The 24,110-nt window shown below is 41.2% G+C and overlaps 1 protein-coding gene across 1 annotated transcript in view; it reads right to left on the bottom strand.

The window, feature by feature from the left end:
- Nucleotides 1–8,472: 8,472 nt before the first annotated feature.
- BPGM (bisphosphoglycerate mutase) overlaps nt 8,473–24,110 on the bottom strand; it is a 28,357-nt gene continuing 12,719 nt past the window's right edge. Inside the window, exons 2-3 of the mRNA XM_047850414.1 lie at nt 22,410–23,071; nt 8,473–10,541 (exon numbers count right to left, since the gene is read on the bottom strand). Coding sequence (XP_047706370.1) covers nt 10,360–10,541; nt 22,410–23,010 — 783 coding nt within the window. The 5' untranslated portion in view covers nt 23,011–23,071 and the 3' untranslated portion in view covers nt 8,473–10,359. The remainder of the gene's footprint in view (nt 10,542–22,409; nt 23,072–24,110) is intronic.

The following is a 24,110-nucleotide window of genomic DNA, read 5'->3' as shown; positions in this document are numbered from 1 at the left end:
CTTGGGGAGACTATATACTCAAATGAGTGAAGCTCTTTTTTTTTTTTTTTTAATGTTTATTTATTTTGAGAGAAAGAGAGAGAGAGCATGAGCAGGGGAGGGGCAGAGAGAAAAGGAGAGAGAATCCCAAACAGTTCCATGCTCGGGGCAGAACTTGTTGCAGGGCTCGATCTCTTGGTGGGATCCTGACCTAAGCTGAAATCAAGAGTCAGAGGCTTAACCAACTGAGCCATCCAGATACCCCTGGCTGAAGCTCTTTATGGCAAGAATAGCTTGGGCCATTGACCACTCTTTTGCTTAGAAAACTTTCTATATCTCCCATACCTCTCACCATGGCCCAAGGTGACTTTTATCTACTTCTCTAATCCCATCCCATGAGACTTCACTACTCATTACTGTACAAAGCTACCCTGACCTCAGCTATTATTTTTTGAAAACCTTTTCTGCCTTAGCACCGACACATGCATATGTGTACATGCACACACACACACACCACACACACACAGATAAATATACACACTGCATCATTCAAGGTATAGTATATATGAAATCTTTTCAGAGAAGACTTCCATAACCATTCTTTTATTTATTGATTTATTTTTATTTTTAGACAAAGGGAGAGAGAGCAAATTGGGGAGAAGGGGAGAGGGAGAGAGGGAGAGGGAGAGAAAATCTTAAGCAGGCTCCAAGCTCAGCATGGAACCTGATGTGGGGCTCAATCCCATGACCCTGGGATCATGACTTGAGCCAAAATCAAGAGTCAGGATGCTCAACTGACTGAGCCACCCAGGTGCCCCTCCATAACCATTCTTGATGTTTGGTGGCTTTCAATCATGTAAAATGGCTTTACATATTTTTATTTTTTTATTTTTGTTTTGAAGGTATATTTATCAAGTTATATAAAACATACAAAATATTTTATGTAAGTTTGCTAGCTTGATTGGTATTTTAAAATAGACAAGTAGCATGTGGGCCACCATTATGCTCTTGTATCAAACCTCACGCATATTCAAGATGGGAAGTTATATAAACAGAATTATTTATTATAGCAGAATGTTGAAAGCACCTAATTCTTTTCCCTGTGGGACATTTAAGTTCTATCCAAATGATGGAACAATATTTATCCATATAATAAGATTGCTTGAAGCCTATGAACCATGGAGGAATGTTTACGATTAAAAAAGCACAATGGAATGTAAATTAAGGCTACATGAAAAATGCATACGGAAAGAAATAAATGAAATAGTTCTCAGGATGGTAGGATTTAGGAATCTTCTCTACTTATTTTCAAACTATTTATACTGCTACACTTAGCTCTATAATTTGGATAAAAAGCAAGAACACAGATCATTAACCCGTTCCCACACTATTATGGCTGCTGCCAATGGAGAAATGCTTTGAGCTGTGAGGCCACTTGGCCTCCCTTGGCTTTCTGTCTGCCAGCAGCAGGGTTTCTACTTTTGCTCTTGTGGATATAGTGGGAAGACAGCCACAGAGGGCTGTACAGATTAGGATCAAATATCTGCTAGACAAGAAATAATCTAAAGAATCTATAAAAATGGATAGTTCAGGACTCAAGGGGAATACATTTTTGGAATTTTGGAGAATAAGTTTGCATGACTTTGTCTGGCACCAACTTCATGAGGTGGAGGACTTATGATTCATTCAGTTCTCTTGCCAGGGAAGAGAAGGGACAAGGGGACACATGAGGTCCAGCATAGGTAAGCCAGGGACTCTAAGGGAGCCTAAGCATCCTGAGGGATGAGCCGATACTACGCAGGCAATGAAAGAAGGTAAGGTGGGTGGGCGATAGAAGAGAGACAATGAACGAGGGCAAAGGCAGAGCCTTTCGGGGCGCCTGGGTGGCGCAGTCGGTTAAGCGTCCGACTTCAGCCAGGTCACGATCTCGCGGTCCGGGAGTTCGAGCCCCGCGTCAGGCTCTGGGCTGATGGCTCGGAGCCTAGAGCCTGTTTCCGATTCTGTGTCTCCCTCTCTCTCTGCCCCTCCCCCGTTCATGCTCTGTCTCTCTCTGTCCCAAAAATAAAATAAACGTTGAAAAAAAAAAAAAATTTAAAAAAAAAAGTGCAGGTGTCCCTGAAAGTCTGCATCAAGCTCTGTGTGGCAGAGCTTTTGAATAGTCACCTGACAGATTTTTTGGAGAGGATTGGAGAAGAGTAAAATTAAGAGCAGGGAGATCAGTTTTTGAAACGTTTAAAGAGAGAAAAGCTGAGGATGTGACCCAAAGCCTGAGTAGTGGGGATAGAGGGGAGATGAATTTGAAAGGAATGAGGAAAGAGAATTACCAGGACTCTGTAACTGGTCAGAAGGAAAGCCAAGGATGGCAGCCACGATGCTGGCTAAGCATCAGAGGGCATTGGTAGGACCGGTGTTACCAATCTCCAGAAACCAGCAAGGACTCAGTATTAGTTTATATTTTAGATTGAAATTATAAATTTATATTTATTTATGTCTGCCTTTTTCCCAGGTTACAAACCCATGGGGATCCATAATGTTTATACTTACATTTTATGTTTACATAGGCCAAGCTCTACAGTTACATTATTGGAAAAAGAAATCCCACAATCGATTCCAGGCCTCTTTGGGCATGACCTTTTATAAATGGAACTAGGTTTGCAGTCAAATCTAGAGGCATTTATGAATGAATACTGACCCCCAGTGTCTGGGTGCAGAAATAAACATTAAATAAGGATTAGAAAGTAAAGATTATAAGATACCAAGCCTTCTGAGAGAGGACCTGGAATTCAAGCTACGAAACAAGTAACATTCCCTACAATGCCATTCAGAATCCTAATGTGATTCAGAAATTAAAATGCCGACTAGCTAACCTATGGCTAATGACTGCCTGGAGAATTCTAATGGATATTCTATAGGACAAGTGCCAGAATGGATGAAGTGGCCTCAATGCAAGTGGCCAATGGATGCATGGACTTTGCCCTCTCTGCTCCAAGGTCCAGTTTCAATTACTCCAAAGACTCTTCTCACTAAAAGGGAAATTTATGTAACGAATTTCACTAAAAAAAACTCTACCTCTGATTCCCCACCGAGGTCAACATTATGTCAAATGAAGTTTCCTCTTCAAGTAGATGCAAGGCTGTACAGTTGGCGAACGTTCCCTTTTCAATAGCTGTGTGGCTAGAGTGAATTCATGAAAAATTCTCGAGTAAACTCTCTGCAGCAAAATAACTCCTTCAGGTGCTGCAGGTGCCTTATCGAGAAAGTGAGAAAATGACCATTTGACATTTTGGCCAATGGTTGCTCCAGTTACTGTCAGTCAGCATCTATCTTCTCCAGACTGGAAACCAGGTGCTGGCTCTTTGGAGACATGTTTATGTCACATTCTGGGCTATGCTTGAAGTTTTTAAAAACTTGGCTTTGCAGAGAATTAAATGAACAGGTTGAGTGATAAAGCTGTCTTGATGGGTAGAGCTTCCTTCATGAAAACAGGATCTTTTTCATGAACCTTGTTTTTTTTTTTTAAGTGAGAATAAACTTAAGGCTGACGTGGCCAATCACAACATAAATAAGAGGCATATCTTTGGTACCAACACAACCCATTTACCTTTAGTTTGGGGCAATGAGAACCATTCATTGACCCTCAGCAGTCTTAGCAGAAGGATGCATAGAGGAACAGTAGAAACCCAGGCTGCTTCAGAATCACGTTTTCAACTGGGCTATGTCACTGAGTGACCCATGGGACACTTCCAAGGTGGCTGCTGCACAGACCTCAAATTCAAGGGAATGTAGGCCCAAAGATTACATACAGTTTAGGAGCCAAACTGGTGACAGGAAGAAGGGATGCCACCCTAAGGCAGTAAAGGAGATTTACAAAGAAGGCTTTGCAACAGGAGAAAGAAATTCCATTTACTATTTGTTCGGCTACAAGGTAATGGCAATCATAATCCTGTTCCTGATTTGCTGTATCAACAGAAAAGCTGATTGTTGGTCTAACACCTAACTGTAGTGCCAAACATAATCGAAATAAAATGAGTGTGCGACTTACCTAAAGGACTGAGATTTCAAGTAGAGTAAAAAAGCACAGAAAGCAGTAGCCTTTATCCAGCCACTACACAGAGGTTGTTTCAGTTGCTGCTCTGTCAGTATTTTTTTCCTCCCGTCACTTTATTTTTCCTGGTTTCGTTTTGAAAAATTTCAGACCTACAGAAAAGCTAGAAGAATAGTACCATAGTACAGTATTATACATTCTTTCCTTCAATTATAACATTTACTATGTTTGCGTTCTCTCTCTAAATATAGAGGGACAATTGTGTTGGCCTAATCATTTGAAGGTGGGTTACAGACACGACACTTCACCCTTAAATGCTACAGACCCCAAATGTCCTTTATGACTTTTAACTTAAAAATATCCAATTGAAGTTCAAATGTTGAAGCCCTAGTCCACGGTGTGATGGTATTTGGAGGTGGGGCCTTTGGTAAGTACTTAGATTTACATGAGGTCATGAGGATAGATCCCTTATGATGAGATTAGTGTCCTCGCCCTCCTTTCCTCTCTCCACCATGTGAGGAGAGCAAGAAGACATCTGTCTGAAAACCACGAGGGCCCCCATCAGGCACCAAATCTGCCAGTTCCTTGATCTTCGACGTCCCAGTCTCCAAGACTGTGACAAATGTCTGTTGTTGAAGCCACCTGGTTTGTGGTATTGTTATAGCAGCTTGAGTATACTAAGACAAATGTTCTATAATCCACTGTCATTACTCTTGCCTTTAACTTCGAATTGTCCCAAATGTGGCCATTGGAGCCAGTTTTTGTGTCCCAGTAGTCTTCGGGCTATTTCTTCTTTTCTGATTTAAGATGTTCGAAGCTCATTTGGTACTTTATCTGTCCCAAACCTGGAATTGACCATTTTTGCAAACACCCTGGTTCTGTGGAATAGTAATTAGAAGGCAAACTCAGGAGGGTAGACGTGCTGATTATTACTAGGTTATTGCTTCTAGGTCCTTTCAGAGGACAGGGACAGAGTTGGGGGTGAGAGGTGGGGAGGGGAGGGTGTTAGGGAAAGGAAAACACACACACACACACACACACACACACACACACACACACACACAGTCATATAAATATCTCCAGTTCAAAACCAATAAAATAGCATTCCTCTTTATCTGCCTCCATGTTTTATCTCCCTTCTTCCGTAGGAAGCACCCTGATTTACAAGAACACCAACAGATTTGCTCATTTTTTAAACTCATGAGCTTGTTTCAGAATTATTAAAAAGGGTCTCAGGAACATTGTCATCCTTAACGTCAGTCACCAAATCATCCTGCATCCTTCAGCAGAAGTCACACATAACAGATCAACAGGTCTCTAGACAGCAAACAGAGACAGTACAGACTATATACAAGCCCGACTCAAATTTGACGATTTAGCAATGGCTGCTGTTTGGTTTCTCTTTAGTACCAACAAAAGACAGAGTTCGGAACAGATGATTGATGGCTTCGATTTTAACTGCACAAAGACTGTTTAAGCTGTTTTCTTTTCGAAATCTATCCTGTTTGATGTGTGGCGTTTATTTCAGAATGATCCAGTGCGGTGGGGGAAGAGAGAGGGAAGATCTACATAACAGTGGTCATAAGCTAATGAGGTGGCAGTTGAATGGCAGATGGGCATGAGTGTTCTTGGTACTATTTATTTTTTTAAACAATTTTTTTTGATGTTTATCTATTTTTGAGAGAGACAGACAGAGTGCAAGCGGGGAGGGACAGAGAGAGAAGGAGACACAATCTGCGGGAGGCTCCGGGCTCTGAGCTGTCAGCACAGAGCCTGATGCGGCGCTTGAACCCACGAACCGTGAGATCATGACCTGAGCCTAAGTCGGACGCTTAACCGACTGAGACACCCAGGTGCCCCTCTTTGTACTTTTTATACTCTCTGCTTTTATACTCTAAAGCATTCTAGAATAAAAATTTTTTTTTTGTTTTTGTTTATTTCATTTTAGAGAGAGGGAGAGAGGGTGCGAATGAGGAGAGGGACAGAGGGAGATAGAGAGAGAGAGAATCTTAAGTAGGCTCTATACTCAGTGCAGAATCCGGTGTGGTCAACCAACTGAGCCACCCAGGCATCCCTACAATAAAAAGATTTTAAAAAATGTATTCCTGTCAAATCAGAGTAAGTGGAAGCTTAAATGGCCAGCCTTTAACTTAAATAAGCCCTTGACTTAAATAAAAAGCAAGTAAGAGATATGTGGCTGTTTTATGTGTAAAGAGGCAGTGATGGGGACACTCTAGCTTACCTCTAGAAAACTGTCAAAGGAACTTACAGTTTTGGGCAACTTAAGGTCCCAATGTCTTAAAGGCTAGGCTACACAGCCAGATTATCCTCCAATAAGTAAAACATTACCAATTGCGGAAAAAGAATGACTTTCGTTCTGCCCATCATTCGGCCAAATGACTTTGTCATAAGAGGGAGATTCAATGATTAAAATATTCTTACATTTTGGATGTTTCATATTCCTCTTGGAATCGGTGGCTTAAATTCCCTTCACAGTCCAATGTGAAAACCCTCAGGCCACAGCATAACATGGCATCCACCAAAGCCAGACCTGCTGTGAGGCAAGGCACGATTTAATACAACAAGTGCTGCTATAAAAGTCAGCCAAAAACTTGCAAAATCCAATTATGCAAAACAGAAAAACAGGAAACATAATAAGGAACTGCAACCTTGAGGCAATTTTGGTATCTTTCTGAGGGAAAAAGAACATATGAAAGGCTTTCCAATTCCACCCACGTTGTTGCAAATGGCAAGATTTCATTCTTTTTGATCACTGAGTAATATTCCATTATGTATGGACACACACACACACACACACACACACACACACACACACACGCATGAACACCCTTTCTTTATCCATTCATCAGTTGATGGAACTAGAGTGTATTATGCTAAGTGAAAGAAGTTAGAAAGACAAACATCATATGATTTCACTCATACGTAGAATTTGAGACACTCAGCAGATGAACATAGGGGAAGGGAAGGAAAAAATAAAATGAAGACAGAGGGAGGCAAACCACAAGAGACTCTTAAATACACAGAACAAACTGAGGGTTGCTGGAGGGGAGGTGGGTGGGGGGATGGGCATTAAGGAGGACACTTTTTGGGATGAGCCCTGGGTTCTACTCCTGAAATCATTATCACACTGTATGTTAACTAATTAGAATTTAAATAAATACATCATTAAAAGGAAAAGAAAGGCTTTCCAGGTAATAGGGAAGCTGAACTTTGAAAAGTCACTCTTGCTTATAAAAGCAAGAAAGTGAATGAAAAATGACACCAGAGATGATGAAACCTCTGTGTAGTAAAAGTGCTTCCCCTAACCGATTCGGTCAAAAGGAGGAAGGGGCCTAGGGAAATAAAGAACTACAGCTACATGAGAGAAGGAGCAGGGAATTACCTGAGTCTTCTCTCTTTTCTGGGGGCGGCAACATGATCAGGAGGGTTTCTATATTTGGCCACCACATCGGCCAAGTGCTGCCCACCCGGGACTGGTTTTAACAGGCTCACACACTGACCCCCCCCCCCCCCCCCAAAAAAAAAATCCCCTCTAGAAGCTACAGGGCCTGGGGACGCTTCCCAGACTGGAAGACAAAGAACCACCACCCTATTGTGCACATGTGGTAACAGCATTTCCATCAAGGTGATCAAGCTCCAAGATGGGAAATAATCTACAAATCGCAGGCAAAAAAATCTGGATGAGCTTGAGAGATAAACAGGTCTCATTTAGAAATCTTTCCTGCACATCTTATCAAAGAAAAATACATGACGTAATGCATTTTCATCCAAGGACGCTTTGTTGTCAGTGCTCAAATTAGCATTAGAGGATGTGAAAACCTCCGTGTTCTGAAGCAGAACTCGTGCTCTCTTAGAAAAAAAAGATTCTCGGTGTACTGGGATACAGCACTTGTGGAAAATTTACAACTTAAAGCCTGGGAGAAGCATCCTGCTGTGGCCCTTACCACACTTGCTGCACCCCGGGGGGCAGTCAGTCATTCCAACCTGGGCAGAGGAGACGGGTCTAGCCGGCTTCAGGGCAAGTCCATCCTGGCAGCAGGCCAGGCTGCCCTCTCTAACAGCCAAATTTCTAGACAGGCTATCTGCCTTTACTTTCAAAGAAAAAAAAATCCCCCTTTGTTTGGTCCCAGCTTCATAGAGAACAGAAGGTTGCCAAGATTAGGATGCAGGTTGGCCTTCAAGATTCCTACATCAAAAATTCTGGAATTGAGCCATGTGAAGAAAACAGCTACATTAGGCGGTCTAAGGACGAAGTGCTGGAATTGCTAAAAATAATTTTACCTGTCTTTAAAAAAAATGGGGTGCCCGGCTGGCTCAGTCAGTATGGCATGCGACGCTTGATCTCGGTCGGGATTGTGTTTGAGCGCCACGTTGGGTGTAGAGTTTTAAAAATAGAATCTTTACCAAAAAAATAATTTAACATGAGGTTTTCATAAATGTCTCATTTATTTCAGCCAAGATCTCAAAAACAATACACCAAATTACATCAGAAAGTATCAGCAAAAATTATCCCTATCTTAGGAGATCTGCCAGATTCCCAAGTGACTGGTTGTGAGTGTCGCTTTGTGTGCAGAACCACATCATTCTGCCGGGGGCGCTCCCTGGAAGTGAACAAGGACAAGCGAAGGACAAGGGAAGAATCCAACTCTAGGGTCTTCAGCTGCATTAAGATACGGTCACCACTCGGGTTAGGAAATTCAGAAAATCCAGAGATGAAGCTGTTAAAGAATGGTCTGAGGTATAGCCTGGCCATAGGCTTGGAATTCTAGAAAGATCTGATCTCTGAATTCCAAAGAATATTATTTGGTTAAGTAAGTGGACTAAAATGAAGGGCTACAGCAGACACTACTGGTTCGTCAGAAATGTAAAGCATCCGCATGCCGTGTCCCGACACATCCCAGATGTGGCCAGCTGGGAGCACACCAGGGTCATCTCTTCTTCCCAGACATCTTTGTTCTAAAAGGTCTCAAAGGAAGGACCAAATGGAGCCCAAGCAGTGGCAAGGGTTTTAGAATTAGTTTTCTTCCATTGCCATTTACTCTAAAATGGATACAAATAGACTAACCCACAAATGGAAAATCATGAAAAACTGATAAACAGCTACAGATTTTTTCCATAACTTTGTCACTGAAATATATGTCCCTTGCCTTAAAATAAGGCAAGAGTTTGAAGAAACCGTGACTTATATACCCATGACATCTAAAAATATGATCTGGAAAACAGTATCATTGAGATTGATCAGCAACCATTTCTGTCTGTGGCCTACCCTAGCTGCTCTATGTCACATACTATAATCTTTTGCTCTCTGCTGATGAACAATAAATGTGTATGGCCAGCCCCAATGTACCATATTTTTCCTGCTCATGGGAATAAAATTACATGCATTATATTTTACCTTCCCCCTGACCCTGATGTTCAATTTATAGGGAATTAGGAGTGTCCATGCAATGAAATAGGTGCAACACTTTGAGAGTTACAGAAGATTTGAGCCAAAGACTAGTTCAGAGGCCTTTACCTAATGTTTATCAGTCACATGGAGATGCTTTGAGGAGATTCATTTTAGGTCACAGACCTTGAGTTTTAAGCAATTTTAAGTAACCAATGATTAAAGTTCAACAAAACAAAAGGAGAACATCAACAGCTATGGCTGTCGACACGTGGCTAATCCCAGCAGCCAAAGGGGAATCGTACCAACTGTCAAAGAAAGGATGTCTCTGGTCTAGAGACAAGGCAAAGCGCCTTACTGTTTGTTGTTGGCTTTCTTGGAGGAATCCATCGGTGATTTCTCCCATTTAATGGGCCTCTGGTTTTAACTAGCAAAGCATCCCTTTTCCTAGAGAAGACTAGTAATAAATACTTAAGTAGAGCATATTATCTAATATACCTTATTATCATCCCAGAAAGTCTCAGTAAATATAAAAGTGAACTACCTATTGGAATAAGTAGTGTCTGTCAATAGTGACTCAATAACGATTTATTAAATGATGAATACCTTAAACTTCACCTCTACTTGTTACTCTCTCATCTTAGACACTCAGGACCTTGATTAAACCCCACTGGTTACCAATTAGCCCCATGAATGACTAATTCAAACAGGACTAGCAAGAGAGTTCTCATCAGACTTATGACAAAGCACTCAGGCATCCTAAATCTTTTATCTGGGCAATAACATTTACCGAGTTACCTTATAAACTCTATCCCATTGACTAGTTCTGGAAAAATCAGGGGGAAAAAAAGAGAGGGAGATCAGCACCCAAAAAATACTGCATGCCACTTCCTTTGCAGCTATTCCTAGCAAGTAAATGGGAAAGCTTTCATTTTTCAACTCGTTTTTTCACTTTTCCTTGATCCTCTACTTTCTTAATGGCGGCTTGGATAGCCTCTTGGTCGCCCAGGAACTGGTGAGGCCCAACAGCATGCAGGTTCTCATCCAGTTCCAGGAGAATGGGCACTCCAGTGGGAAGAGTAATGTTGATAATGTCTTCGTCGGAGATACCTGTAGATTGGGAGAGGAAGGGACAAAGCATTAAAGACAACACAGGAGGTAGTTCTGTTCGGTTGTTTCACTGCACATTTATTGAGTCCCATATTAGTGGCATGTCTGGAACCACTCCTGATACTGTAAGGGATTCTAGCTATAGTTCCTGGAAATATAAAAACTTCTCAGAAATTAAAAAAAAAAAAAAAAAAGCTTAGACAGAGATTCGCGAAATATTAAATTTTAGGATAGTAGATACCTTTCAGGGCAACCTGTTGTTCCTTCATGTTTCCTATCTAAATCTTGTATATGAACCATCATAGTAGCATAATAGCCAAAAAGTGGATACATCCTAAATGTCCATTAATTGATGAATGGATAAATTAACTATAGTAATTGCGGTATACCCATACAATGGAACATTATTTAGCCATAAAAAAAGTGCTTAATACATGCTAAACATTGATGACCCCCGAAAACATTATGCTAATGAAAGAAGCCAGTCATAAAGGATGGCATGTTGTAGGATTCCATTTATATAGGAAAATCTAGTGTGAGAAAAATAGATTAGTGATTGCCTAGGGCTAGAGAGAATGAGGAAACTGGGAAGTGACAGTTAAGTATAGGGTTACTTTTGGGACTAATGAAAATGTTCCAAAATTGACTGTGGTGATAGATGGGCAATTCTGTACACATACTAAAAACCACTGAACTGTGCATTATGTAAATTATATCTCAAGAAAGCTGTTAAAAAATACTAAACAGATCCAGAGAAGTTAAATTAAATTTCTCAAATCACAAGACTGATAAGGCAATCACATTGCACCTGGTTTTCTTATTCCCAAATCCCAGGATTTCAACTCTGGTCATCCGACTTGTTCACGGCTACTTCCAGCGCAGTATAAGGAGAGAAGAGAATGTTTGCAATCATGTTCTGCCCTTTTGAAGGGCTGGGTACTAACTAAACAGTAGCACCTCGTGTTCCTGCGTCTTCAGGGCTAGTAAGGACATGAACAGATTCATCTGATCCCCTTGAAACAGCTAACACACTGGGATCATGATGCGCCAGGTTTAGGGGTTGTCGTCTGGGACCTTAGAAATGAGTTCTAGGTCTTTGGCAAGGGGCTGGAGAGCACATGGGACTCTCCTGTTTGGCCAAGGTCCCAGATCTAACCAGATCTTGACAGGTCCTCTCTTCAACAGCACCACACTCGAGCTCATGTCTATGGCTCAGATACCATCCCACTTTTGTGTGGGACCAAATCAAAGAGCCAACTAAACAAAGGCCACGAGAACTATCATATTTCACATACAAAGGAAGGAGAGCTCAACAAAAATAGAGACATTTCCAATAAACACCAAGTTGACATTCCACTTTAATGACTACTCAAATCATTCACACAGCAGACTAATTACTTACAAATATTTAAAATGCTTAGACTGGTTAATAATCAGTCAATGAGACTTAACAGACTGAAATTTTAAAATAGCAAATTAGGAAAAACCGCAGTGAAGCTATTACTCATTACTCGATTTTGGCATAAGCCATTCTTCATCCTGAGAAAGTTAAGCCAGCAGAACTCCTAAGGCTAGAATAATGCATCTGCACTGAATTAAGCCAAACTGAATCAATACTGTATTATGCAATACTGTATTATAAATTCACTAACTGGAACACCATATGAAAGTTAAAATGAGTGAACAAACAGCACATCCCCTGTCTGATAACTGGCTTAGATTTTTGTTGTTGTTTTTTTGGCTCCAAGAACGTTTGAAGGGAAATATCAGAGTTCTCACCCTGCAACTGCCCTTCTCCGTCACCGCTCCCTCCACTGCCACCCCTTCTTCAGCCCCCAACCATTGTCTTTAATTCTTGAATCTTCACGTAGGAGCACCTAGGAGTTAACTGTGGTCAATCCAAATGGTTGGGCTATTTCGAGTAAGAAACAGTGAAAGTTTACGGTAAGTCAAAGGGGGTAACTCAATGCCAGTAAGGGTAGAAATTCAAACAACTTCATTTTCTGCATACAGGAATAGCTCTAGAAAGTCAAATCTGCACCTATGAGCCCTCTCCACCAAGTCATTATAGTAGGAACAGGAGCCACAGTCAGTTATTGAGATCACTGTACATTATTTTATTTATTTTTTAAATGTTTATTTATTTTTGAGAGAGAGACAGAATGGGAGCGGAGGAGGGGCAGAGAGGGAGACACAGAATCAGAATAAGCCTCCAGGCCCTGAGCTGTCAGCACAGAGCCCGAGGCAGGGCTCGAACCCACGAACCGTGAGATCATGACCTGAAGCTGAAGTCGGGACGCTTAACTGACTGAGCCACCCAGGTGCCCCGAGATCACTGTACATTATTAAGTATATTAATACCTACGTTAATATGTATATACATTAATTAAGTGTATTAAGATACACTTACAGCATTCACACTTGGCCTTCTATTAGAGGTGGCTGTGCAAATGCTCGCTTCGCCAACCAGGATTATAAACGCCTTGAGAAGAGGGACCATGTCTCATCCATCCCTGTGTCACACATGCTCTCAGACCAGTGCCTTACCCCCTGCGAGAACTCAGTAATATTTGTTCAACTGTAAAGAACCTTCTATTATATGCATTGGCTGCCAGGATCCAGAAACTGTTCCGCTGTATGATCCACTTTTACAACTGTATATATTGTATGAATCTACTTCTTTTTAAAAAATTTTTTTTTTCAACGTTTATTTATTTTTGGGACAGAGAGAGACAGAGCATGAACAGGGGAGGGCAGAGAGAGAGGGAGACACAGAATCAGAAACAGGCTCCAGGCTCTGAGCCATCAGCCCAGAGCCTGACGCGGGGCTCGAACTGCGGGACCGCGAGATCGTGACCTGGCTGAAGTCGGACGCTTAACCGGCTGCGCCATCCAGGCGCCCCTGAATCTACTTTTTATATACAAATACAAGCAATAAGTAACAGAACATTAGCTACAAACTCTAACTTATAAAGTCCATACATGAAAGCACTCTGAAGACTTTGCCAGAGTTCCAGTATCGGCCGAATTTCAGAAAGAGATCAAAATGGGGACACAGCTCCTCAAAAGCCAGGATTTTGCGTGTCCAATTCTAGGGGCTATATCCTGCGCCAAGAACAGCACCTGATTTGACAGGCCCTCAGCACACAGCTGAAATGAATAAACCTGAACTCTCTGGGCTTTCTAATTAAATCTATTCTTTTACTCTTGAAACCTTGATTAAAGACTGTGTTTCCTTTATAACCTTACCAGAGAGACAGAGAGAGAGAGAGAGAGAGAGAGAGAGAGAGAGAGAGAGAGAGACAGAAGGCACTTAGGCTTGAATACAAGGTATTTAGTGCTAATAAACAATTCAAATTAAATTTGTCTATATATTTTCTTTGATTTCCTCCAAAGGTTTGCTCATCTCGGGCCACAGGAGAAAAGATGGCCAGGGAGACAGATTTGTCACAGGATGAAAGCAAACCCCAAATCTATAGTGTATACTTTTGGAAACTAGGAAAAGAGGGAAGCCACTTTGACCAATTCATTTGGCCGTGAGGTGCACCCATGCCCCACTTACCTTTCCCAGTCAAGAAGGTCACAATTCAAACCCCGCTGATGGGCTGTCTGTGGTGAGAGGCCTGTATTCTATTGTAAAAATGAGAGCTGACACAAGATGTTCTCAATTTCATAGATGATCTATCTATCTTTAATTAGAAATCTTTAAAGTTTGGATGCTACTATTTACAACTTATGCTGGGGAGCAAGTGCAAAGGGGTTATTTGAATATTGCAACACAATGATAGGATAACAGCCTCTAATTTGGAAAGGCAAAAAGAAGAATCCACATTGAATTTTAAAGTTAAGATAGCCTGCAACTTTTAAAAGTACAAGTTTTCCTACATCAATTAAACTTTGAATAAGAGAAAGCCTGACCATACCACCAGACAAGCATTTGCTTTACAGGAGAGAGGTCTGAATTTGCAGCTTCCGAAAATATCACGCTAAAATGCCAAAGGTGAAGCACTCGTCAGCCCCGCCGCCACAGCTGGCCCCGGCTGACCTGCCCTCCCCGGCTCTCTAATTTTGCCTCAAGGCTTCCTTGCCTTGCTATGTGTGCAGCTGCACCCAATTCTTCAGGGACCAAGCCTGTTGTTCATGAGTCTCCCGCATGCCACTCTGATTCCAAACTTGAAACTGCCTAGTCCTGTGCTTGAACCCAGACTAAACAATCCACTTCCGCTGGCAAGACGCAGACTACATCCAACGCTTCAGTTCAGGCCCTGGATTTTCCTTCAGTGTGGGCCAGCAGCAAACAAACAGGAAGTGACTATGCCAACCACAGAGAAAGAAACAAACGCCTGTCTGGAGCGCTACAGAACGAGATGCTTTTAGATACTAAGCCTGTGTTAGGAGCTTTCGCGGTGGTGCTCTGTGACAAGTGTGTCTGAACCAGTCAGCGCAGAGCCCTGCTTTTGCCTGGACTTATTAGCACAGCACAGGCAATCCTCTACGCTGCTAGAAACAGATAAAGCAGTTCCTTCGGTAGGAATTTTCTTACTATATCGTATCTCATAGGTCTGTCTGCAGTCCTTCTTCCGAAAGTGTCAAGGACTACTTTCCAGTTAAAAGTAATGCAACCTCCCAATTACCTACAATTTAAAAGCAGAGATGTTAAATAAGTAATCGACATGGTAGAAGCTGTCCTGATCAGGCAAGAAGCGTATCCTAGGCCCTGACATGGGTTCCTGTGTTTGCAATTCTTGCACAAGAGTGCTGCCTAGTTCCAAATCAGTATCACTTGCCTTGCTGTTCTTTTCATGCTCTTGCATTGACCTACTCCTTGCCTAGGTGGTTGTGAGAAGAAAAAAAGGACAGATAGAAGACCCAAGGACGACTAGAGAATTCAGTGTCAAGTGAGCAGAAATAGTTCTGGGGCAGAAAAACCTTTCCTAGACAGGCTCACAACCTCGAAGGACAAAGCTTCTTGGTCCAACAGCTTCTAGGTCACTTGCGAAGACCGGCTGTGCCAGCGATTCCCTGTGATGTCCATGGTTTGGGTGCTGCGTAAAGTCAGCACTACTTGCTCCCAGTCTTGAGAGAGCATGCCGGGGCCCTCCGGGTTAGTTTTCAAAGGCACAATTAGGCGTATGTAGCAACCTTCATTTAATTCATTCTACTAGTTGACAAACTAATCGAGTCTTTATCTTAGGCAACAAAAGCCATGGTCCCCATTAGGGAAATGGTCATTTCACTGGATAAAAGCTAGACTTTTTACACCGAACTATAATTCACATGCAGTAAAATTTACCGGTTTTAGTGTACAGAATAGCTCTAATGAACCCCCCAAAATTTCCTTATGCCTCCCTGCATCCTACCTTTTCTTCCACTGATCTGTTTTCTGACCCGATAGTGTTGCCTTTTCCTGACAGGCATATAAATGGGAGTCATACAGTGCATAGTTTGCTTGTTTTTTGCTAAAAAAAAAACCAAAAAACAAAAAAAAACAAAACTCAAACAAACAAACAAAACAAAACTCAAAGTTCTTTTCTCACTGTTCTGGGGATATCAAAGTCTGAAGTCACTTTCCTTGGCTTGTACATGGTTGTCATCTCCCTGTACCTTCACATGGTCTTCTCTCTGTGTGTGTCTGTGTCCTGATCTCTTATGAGGACGCCAATCACGTTGGATTAGGGCCACCCTAATGGCCCAATTTTACTTTAATTACTTCTTTAAAGACTCTCTATCTAAATACGGTCACATTCTGAACTACTGAAGGCTAAGACTTCAACAAGAATGTACAATACTCAGCTTTTTGAGCCCAGGTCTTTCACTTAGCATAATGCCGTTGAGGTTCAGCCACGATGTTGAGGGTATCAGTAGTTTGTTCCTTTTCATTAGAGCAGTTTCTTTAAGCAAAACAGCTGAGTGATCAATGATTGGTCAAATGAAATAAAAAGTATGACCCAGATACACTAAACAGCAGTGTAAAACACGGGACTGAACCTCAGTTTTCCAGTGAGTTCACAGCCTGGCTCTAGTTCCTATATTAAATAGGATATGTATGTAAATGCCTAGAGCTGCACTTAGCATGTGCTCAAAAAAAAAAAAAGGTCACCTCGTACATCTGTACTAGGGAACACCATTCACAAACCACAATATTAGGGTAACAGCAATAATAATTTGAGACTCAGTTAGCTGCATCAAATAAACTTTTAATGGTTAGCCTGCCAAGGATACTCTTGACTCAGCTTCTTAAAACATAGTATTCCAAACAAAAAATAGATCAAGGGAAGGGCTACTTTTCAGAAAACATTTAAAACAAAAAAGCCCAGGTGGTAATCATGTGTGGAGACTCAGTGAACTGGGTTTGGGTGGAGTTCACGACTCCAACTAATTATCATGATCATGGCTAAGTCATCTGAGGTCTGTCTGGCTTTCATTTCCCCTCAACGGCACCTGTCTTCTTTTTCACAAATGGAAGAAGTGTCAGTCAGGACTGAACTGCCTATAGGATAAAGTCATAGCACCAAATAGTTGACAAACAAAATAACGTCTTAAGAACCAACAGTCTCCATTGTTGAGGTGTATACAAGGTAGAGTAGATGTGTAACACTAGTATACTTTTAAGTAGAGAGATCATAAGGCACTTTGAGATTTCAGGGTAGACTAATATTCTAATTAGTTATTTTACTGGGTCATCATCCTTCCTACCCCAAAGTTATAGTCTTTAAACAATAAAGTATTTTTGTGATATGAGAGTATGCTGTCGTTGATTCTATCAGCTACCATACTCCTCCCCAGCAGAAGGTAACATGCTTTAAGTTTGTCAGGCAGTTTAAGGATAATACAGGGAAAAATTGCCCAGTTCCTTGAAAGATCCTGTTAATAGGAGAGAATTTTATATAAACGTATCTAGAAAGCATGACTAGGAATCAGATGAATCTACAACCACAAACATCTTTACTTTTGTAATCAATGCAAAGAATTTAGCAACTTTTGTGTTTACAGGAAATATGGAATCTGGTCACACCTATTTCAGGGATTCATTCTTAATACTAGTAAAGGCTAACACCTTTATTGTAAGGTGACCACATAATTTATCATTCAAGCAGGGCACTTATGAAAGTGAAAGGAGATGCTATTAATAATTGCACTGGAACAACAGGTATTAACCAGAAAATGGGGGTGATACAGTCATGTAACTTTACAGTAAGAATAAACTGGCAATTAAAATGGTAAATTTTATGATATTTTTTAACACAATGAACATACACACACACAAATAAATTGGCCAGTGGTCCTTCCTATATGATAAATACCTGTATTTCCCCCTAAAGTAAGTAAGATTCACTTAATTTCTGGAATCTTAAAAAGTTAGCATCCAGGGGCCCCTGGGTGGCTCAGTAGGTTAAGCATCTGACTTCGGCTCAGGTCATGATCTTGCGGTCCAGGAGTTCGAGCCCCACATCAGGCTCTGTGCTGACAGCTCAGGCCCTGAAGCGTGCTTTGGATTCTGTGTCTCCCTCTCTCTCTCCCCCTCCTCCACTCACACTCTGTCTCTGTCTCTCAAAAATGAATAAATGTCAAAAAAAAATTTTTTTTTAAGTTAGCATCCAAATTCAAAGGAATATTTTCTTTTAGGCTGAGAATTTATCAAATACCACATAAAGCCCTATAACTTGAGTTCCTGAAAGTCAGATGTGTGAGGTAAGACTAATGTTGGTATTCCTATTCTGGTAAACATATACATCCAGAATAAATTTTTAAAAAGCTAAAATCTCATTAACAGAAATTATGTGGAAGAAATAACATAACACTGTTCCTTCGGATCTTGGCAAAGTCATTTATGCTTAATTCTTAGAGCTGTGACATCGAATACATGGATCTTATTTTTCAATATATAGTAAGAGAAATCCATTAGTGGAGATTGGTATTTAGGGAACTCCTAAAATAAGACATGATAACTAATTTATGGAGTGATTCTAAAATCTAAAATAATTTCTTCCATGTTAGGCGTGGAGGTCATTCTAAAGGGAGTCACAGCGACACCAAAGAGCTCCATGAGTCTTAACAATGGCACCACCAGGGGGTACCATAGGCCAAAAGGAACCAAGTTGTTCTGCCCGGGGTGGGTGAGCCAAATTTACATACCAGCCTTCTGTCTTCCTATGGACAGATCCCAATCTTCACATCCACTGCTTTTGCTTCCCCACTCTATGGCTTGTGCCTAATGGAATATTCTGGATTTTCTGCCATTTTTCTCCCCCTGAATGTCTGCCATCCGCCATGGTCACTAACCCTCCCATTTCCACTTCCTGTCTCCCTCATCTACACCTCCCCTGTCCTCTGCTGCAGACATCAGCCAACTTTATGCCTTTTCTACTTTCACGTACTTCCTTCTCAAATCTCATACCATTTGCCTCTTCCAGCATGAAAACTGCTGTTTTAAATCAATTATCTTCCAAATAACAACATTTTGTATAAGGCCTATAGATAGGGAGAGATACAGGAATTATAATTTAAGGTTGCTTCAGTTGTGTTAAGCTCTGAAAAGTCATTTAGCATTATACATCCAACTTAAAAAAAAAAAAAAAAAAAAGAGCTCTAGAAGAAAGCTTAAATAAAGCCTGAGGACTAATGCCTACTAATTTCTCAGCATCCCCTATAAATCCATTTCTGCTCTAGTGACCAAAGCTGTAGTTTATTTTATTTTTCCTTATTCTTTACTCCACATCCATACATGTCTACTTTGACACTGCTTCCCCTATTTGCCCTCCAATATTTTTCTCTAGGCCAATGCCACATCCTTTAATCTTTCAATCCCATTGATTAAACTATTTTTGCAGCTTTAACTTGGTAACTCACATACTATACAATTTATCTATTTACCCCACGGCTTTTAGTATATTCAGACTCGTGCGACCATCATCACAATCAACTTTAGCACGTTTCACCACCCCAACAAGAAACTCTGTACCTAACGGCAGCCACTGTTCATTCCACACCCTTCCACCTCTACCCCAGGCCCAGGAAACACATTATCTATTTTCTGTCTGTAAAGATGTGGCCATTCTGGACATTTAAGTAGAATTGCACAATAAATATTCCTTTGTGACTCCCTTCTTTCAGGTAATGATGAGTTTAAAGTTCATCCACACTGTAGCACATAAGAGTATTTCATTCTTTTTCATTGCTGAATCATACTGTATTGTATGGATACCAAATTTAATGTATCTAGTCACTAGGTGACACGCATTTGGGATGCTTCTCTGTGTTTTGGCTCTTATGAATACTACTACTATGAAGGTTTGTGTACATGTTTTCATTTGGACATAGGTTTTCATCTCTCTTAAGTATTGCTATGGGTTGAACTATTATCCCTCCAAAAAAGATACGTTGAAGTCCTAACTTCAGAATGTGACCTTATTTGGAAACAGGGTCTTTATAGAGGTAGTCAAGTTAAAATGATATCTTTCATCCTACTCTAATATTATGTGTATTCTTACGAAAAGGGGAAATCTGGACAAGAAACAGAGACGCACAGGGAAAACACCTAGTGAAGACAGGTCTGTACGGATGCACCTACAAACCAGGGAACGCCAAAGATTGCCAACAAGCCCAAGAAGCTAGAAGACGCAAGAAAGGATAGAGAGAATATGACCCGGGCAACACTTTAATTTAGGACTTCCAGCCCCGGGAAATGTGAGGAAAATTAGTATCTGTTGTTTTAAGCCTTGCAGTTATTGGTACTTCGTTACGGTAGCGCTAGGAAATGAATACAGGTAAATACCTAGCAATAGAATTGGTGGGATCGTATGGTAACCGCAGGTCTAATCTATAGAGAAGCTGACAGATTGTTTTCCACAGCAGCTATACCAAATGATGGTTTTTCGGTAAATTATTAATGGTTTCAAAACCTCCCTCAAATACAGGAAGTAAGCTTTCTATGGGTAACCTTGCCGTCCACAGGTAATTCTCCCTCTACTCTGACCAGGATGACAGTCTTCTTCACCATTGGCTAAACCTTCCTATTCCCTTCAAAAAAGAACAGTAACAAATAGGGAAATCCTCGATGCACTAACAGAAGGGAGTATCTAGAATGGGCTGTGGCTGGGGATGCAGAATAATCTTAAAGACATCTAAACCTAAAGACAGTTGAAGAATAAATAGTATTAAATAGCAAGAAATCATTTTTTAAAGGGAGGGTTTCCTAGTTAAGACAGGGGAGAAAAGAGGTTCCTGAAGCAGATGATGGCATCTTCTTTAGGGAAGGGAGCTTGGCCACAGAGAGATCGAAGTCTCGTCTCTGGAACAAGGGAATTGGAGTGGTGGAACAGAATACACCTTTTGGCAGAAACTTCGAAATTCTGAATTTCAGTTTGTTGTTGTCCTAAGAGAAGGCTCAACTCTTCTTCAAATAATAAAGTACTGTAGTCCAATAATGATGAAGTTATTTATCACTTAATCAAATACCTGACTATTCTGAAAGAAAAAGAATAGAAGCCTTTATGTAGTTGAGTAAATAAGATATATACACAAACAGGGTGAGCGCCATGTCTAGCCAATAACATTTTTAATAGCCAATAAAGTCTGTAGAGTTTAGATCTCTGCACAACTAATGGATGCAAGTATTCGAGTAATGATTTGGCTTTTGGCCATGTTATAAAAATCAGGGGCAAAAGCACATGCTAAAAAGTTTACAATAAAATCTCATAAAGATCACTTTGTTTGGTTACCAATAACCTATTTTCACTTATTTCACATACAATGTCAACCTCTTCATTTTTCACAGCCTCATAGAGAAAAGTAAAGCAGAATGGGCAAGGAATGTTAGAGAAATGCATTCTAATATCAGGGGCTAACTACTGCTGGTGCTGTCAGGACAAAGGACGAGGGAGCAGATCACTCAAAAAGCACAAATGCCTGGGATTGCTTAGTGAAGGGAGAAAGGGGAAGGAAGAACCCCCTCTAAGTGTCACAGTGCAATCACTGATGCCCCAAAGCGGTGAGCCCGAGTCCTCAGGGGTTCCTAGTTTACATCAGTTAAGAGGAAGATAACAATATTGTACATTTCAGAATATGTTTAGAACACAACATGAAGTGGTTAAAATAAAATTGAGCCGACTGATTATCTCCAACAGGCAATCCCTTTATTTACCTTCCCCCTAACTTTCTCCCAATCAATGAATAGGCCTGGTCTGGAAGGAAAGAGCTGGAACAAAGGAATTGTTCAAGAAACACAGATCTGCAACGCAGGAATAATTGTTTAGAGTTGGAAGAATATAGGCAAAACTGAAGTCTAGATAATTTTGTTTATCTGGAACGACTCAAATAAATAAATTGACTTTGCATACCATCTCTATAGAAATTAATTCCCTCCCTAGCCTGCTTTTACCTTGCTACAGCAAAAACCTTATTATCCTTTAGATCAATAGTTCTCAAAGTGGAAAACCCCCAAGCAGCAGTAACCGCACATCACCTGAAAACACCTTAGAAGTGCAAATTCTCCAACCATACCCCCGGGCCTACAAATTCAGAAACTTCAAGGATGGGGCCAGCAATCTGGAGTAGACCAAAGTCTCCCTCCAGGGAAATCTGATGCTTGCTAAAGTTTTAGAATCATTGCTTTATATAGTATGAATGTGAAAGGCACAGGGTTTTTGATTTAATAGAACAAAATGATTCTTAAAAGACTGAAATGAGTATGGAAACTAATTTGACAATAAATTTCATATAATTAAAAAAAAAAGACTGAAATGATAAAAGGGAATAGGGCAAGAAAGTTCATTATGTAAATTGTGCTCAGAAACCCTGTCCTTTCTAGATTAAGGTCCAAGCATAACATTTAGCAACCTCTAATAAGTAGTAGCATAAAGATGGTACCTTCCAGATGTTTCAGGAGAGCCCTACTGCTATTTCCATGAGCAGATATCAGAATGGTTTTGCCACTTAAGACTTCAGGAGCAATCCTTTCATTCCAAAAGGGTAGGAGTCTCTCCAGAACATCCTTTAAGCTTTCAGATCGTGGCAGCTGATCGACAGGTACATCGCACACTTTATACCTCCGGTCACTGTAGATTTCATGGTAGTAAGGGTGAGTTTCGTCAATGGGTGGTGGGGTCACATTGTAACTTCTCCTCCAGAGCCTCACTTGTTCTTCACCGTGATTCAAAGCCATCTGCTCCCTGTTGAGACCGATCAAAGCTCCATAGTGACGTTCGTTTAGACGCCACGAGCTTTCCACCGGAACCCATTCCTGCCCCAGCTCTTCCAGGATCAGCCAGGCTGTGTGGATGGACCGATTAAGGATGGACGTGAATATGAGATCAAACTCAAAGTTTAGTGCTTTGAGTTGCTTCCCACAGTTCCGAGCTTCCTCCATTCCTTCACTGTTAAGTTTCTGATCCACCCAGCTACAAAACCGATTCTCTTTATTCCAAGCGCCCTCTCCATGTCTTAACATAATCAGTTTGTACTTGGACATACTGATGGCTGAGCTCGCCTAGCACTTTCAAATGGGCCCGTGTTCAATGACAGCAAGACATCTAGAAAGAGAAGGAACAAAAAGTATGTTATGGTCTTCATTCAAACGACTACCTGAATGGAAGCACAACTTTACAACATATACACTATGGCACATTCTACAGATAATTAATTACAGGGAGCCTAGTCGATTTGAATTTTCTGACAGCTAGACAATATCTTAATTGTATGATGTAAGATGACAGGACATGTCATTCTAATGGCATGCTGCGTTTCCACCAGATAAAAAGGCAGTCTGTGCTTACAGAAGAGAGGATTTACTAGAACGAGTTATAGATGTCTGAAAGTATGACTAGTAGCTGGGAACTCCCAGCTCCTAGCAGCTGACTCCAGGTTGAAGGCATCCTTCTCACTTTGTTTTTCCCCTGGTGGAAAAAGAATATTTACCAGTGTCACCTTATTATAGAAGTTAAACATGTTAATTCAATGAACCACCACATCTGCTTGGTATGTAAATCACTAATGGGTGGCAACTCGCTCTTCAATGCCACAGGCGACACTACATATAAGAAAATCTACGGTCCAACGTTCAAACAACACCAAAAGTGATTTAAAACAACATTAACACTGAATACGGTACTCACCTAAATAATCTCTCACCTGCCCCCAAAACAACGCTCGGCAGGCATAAATCCTGGTGCAAAAAAGCTATCAAATGCAAGCAGCTGTAGAAGAGATGCTGCCTGTAGAAAGAGATTAGCAGGAGCGGGTCTGAAGAAGTGACAGGAAGCACGCTGATAAGGAGGCCCCGCCCCCTCCTGCCCAAATCTTAGGCTGCCCTACACACACCAGCCGCATCTCAGCGGGAGAAGAATCTGGTGAAGTGGGACAGACAACCTTACAGTGTTTCTGAATTCCCTAAGTTAGGCTGCTGGCCCGAAGGTCTGCTGGGCCCACTCCATCCCCTGGAGAATCTGCTGTTCCGGCTGCATCAGCCTGCCCTCACCCTCCTTGCAGTGGACATATGTATGCCAACAAACACTGCCCGCCTTGCGTGCCCAGGCTCTCCACTTCCACCCCAGGGTTTCCCACACTGGGGAC

Source organism: Prionailurus viverrinus, chromosome A2 (genome assembly GCF_022837055.1).
Source record: "Prionailurus viverrinus isolate Anna chromosome A2, UM_Priviv_1.0, whole genome shotgun sequence".
Lineage (NCBI taxonomy): Eukaryota > Metazoa > Chordata > Mammalia > Carnivora > Felidae > Prionailurus > Prionailurus viverrinus.
Note: the sequence above shows the minus strand (reverse complement) of the source record. Positions and strands in the feature narration are given on the sequence as shown.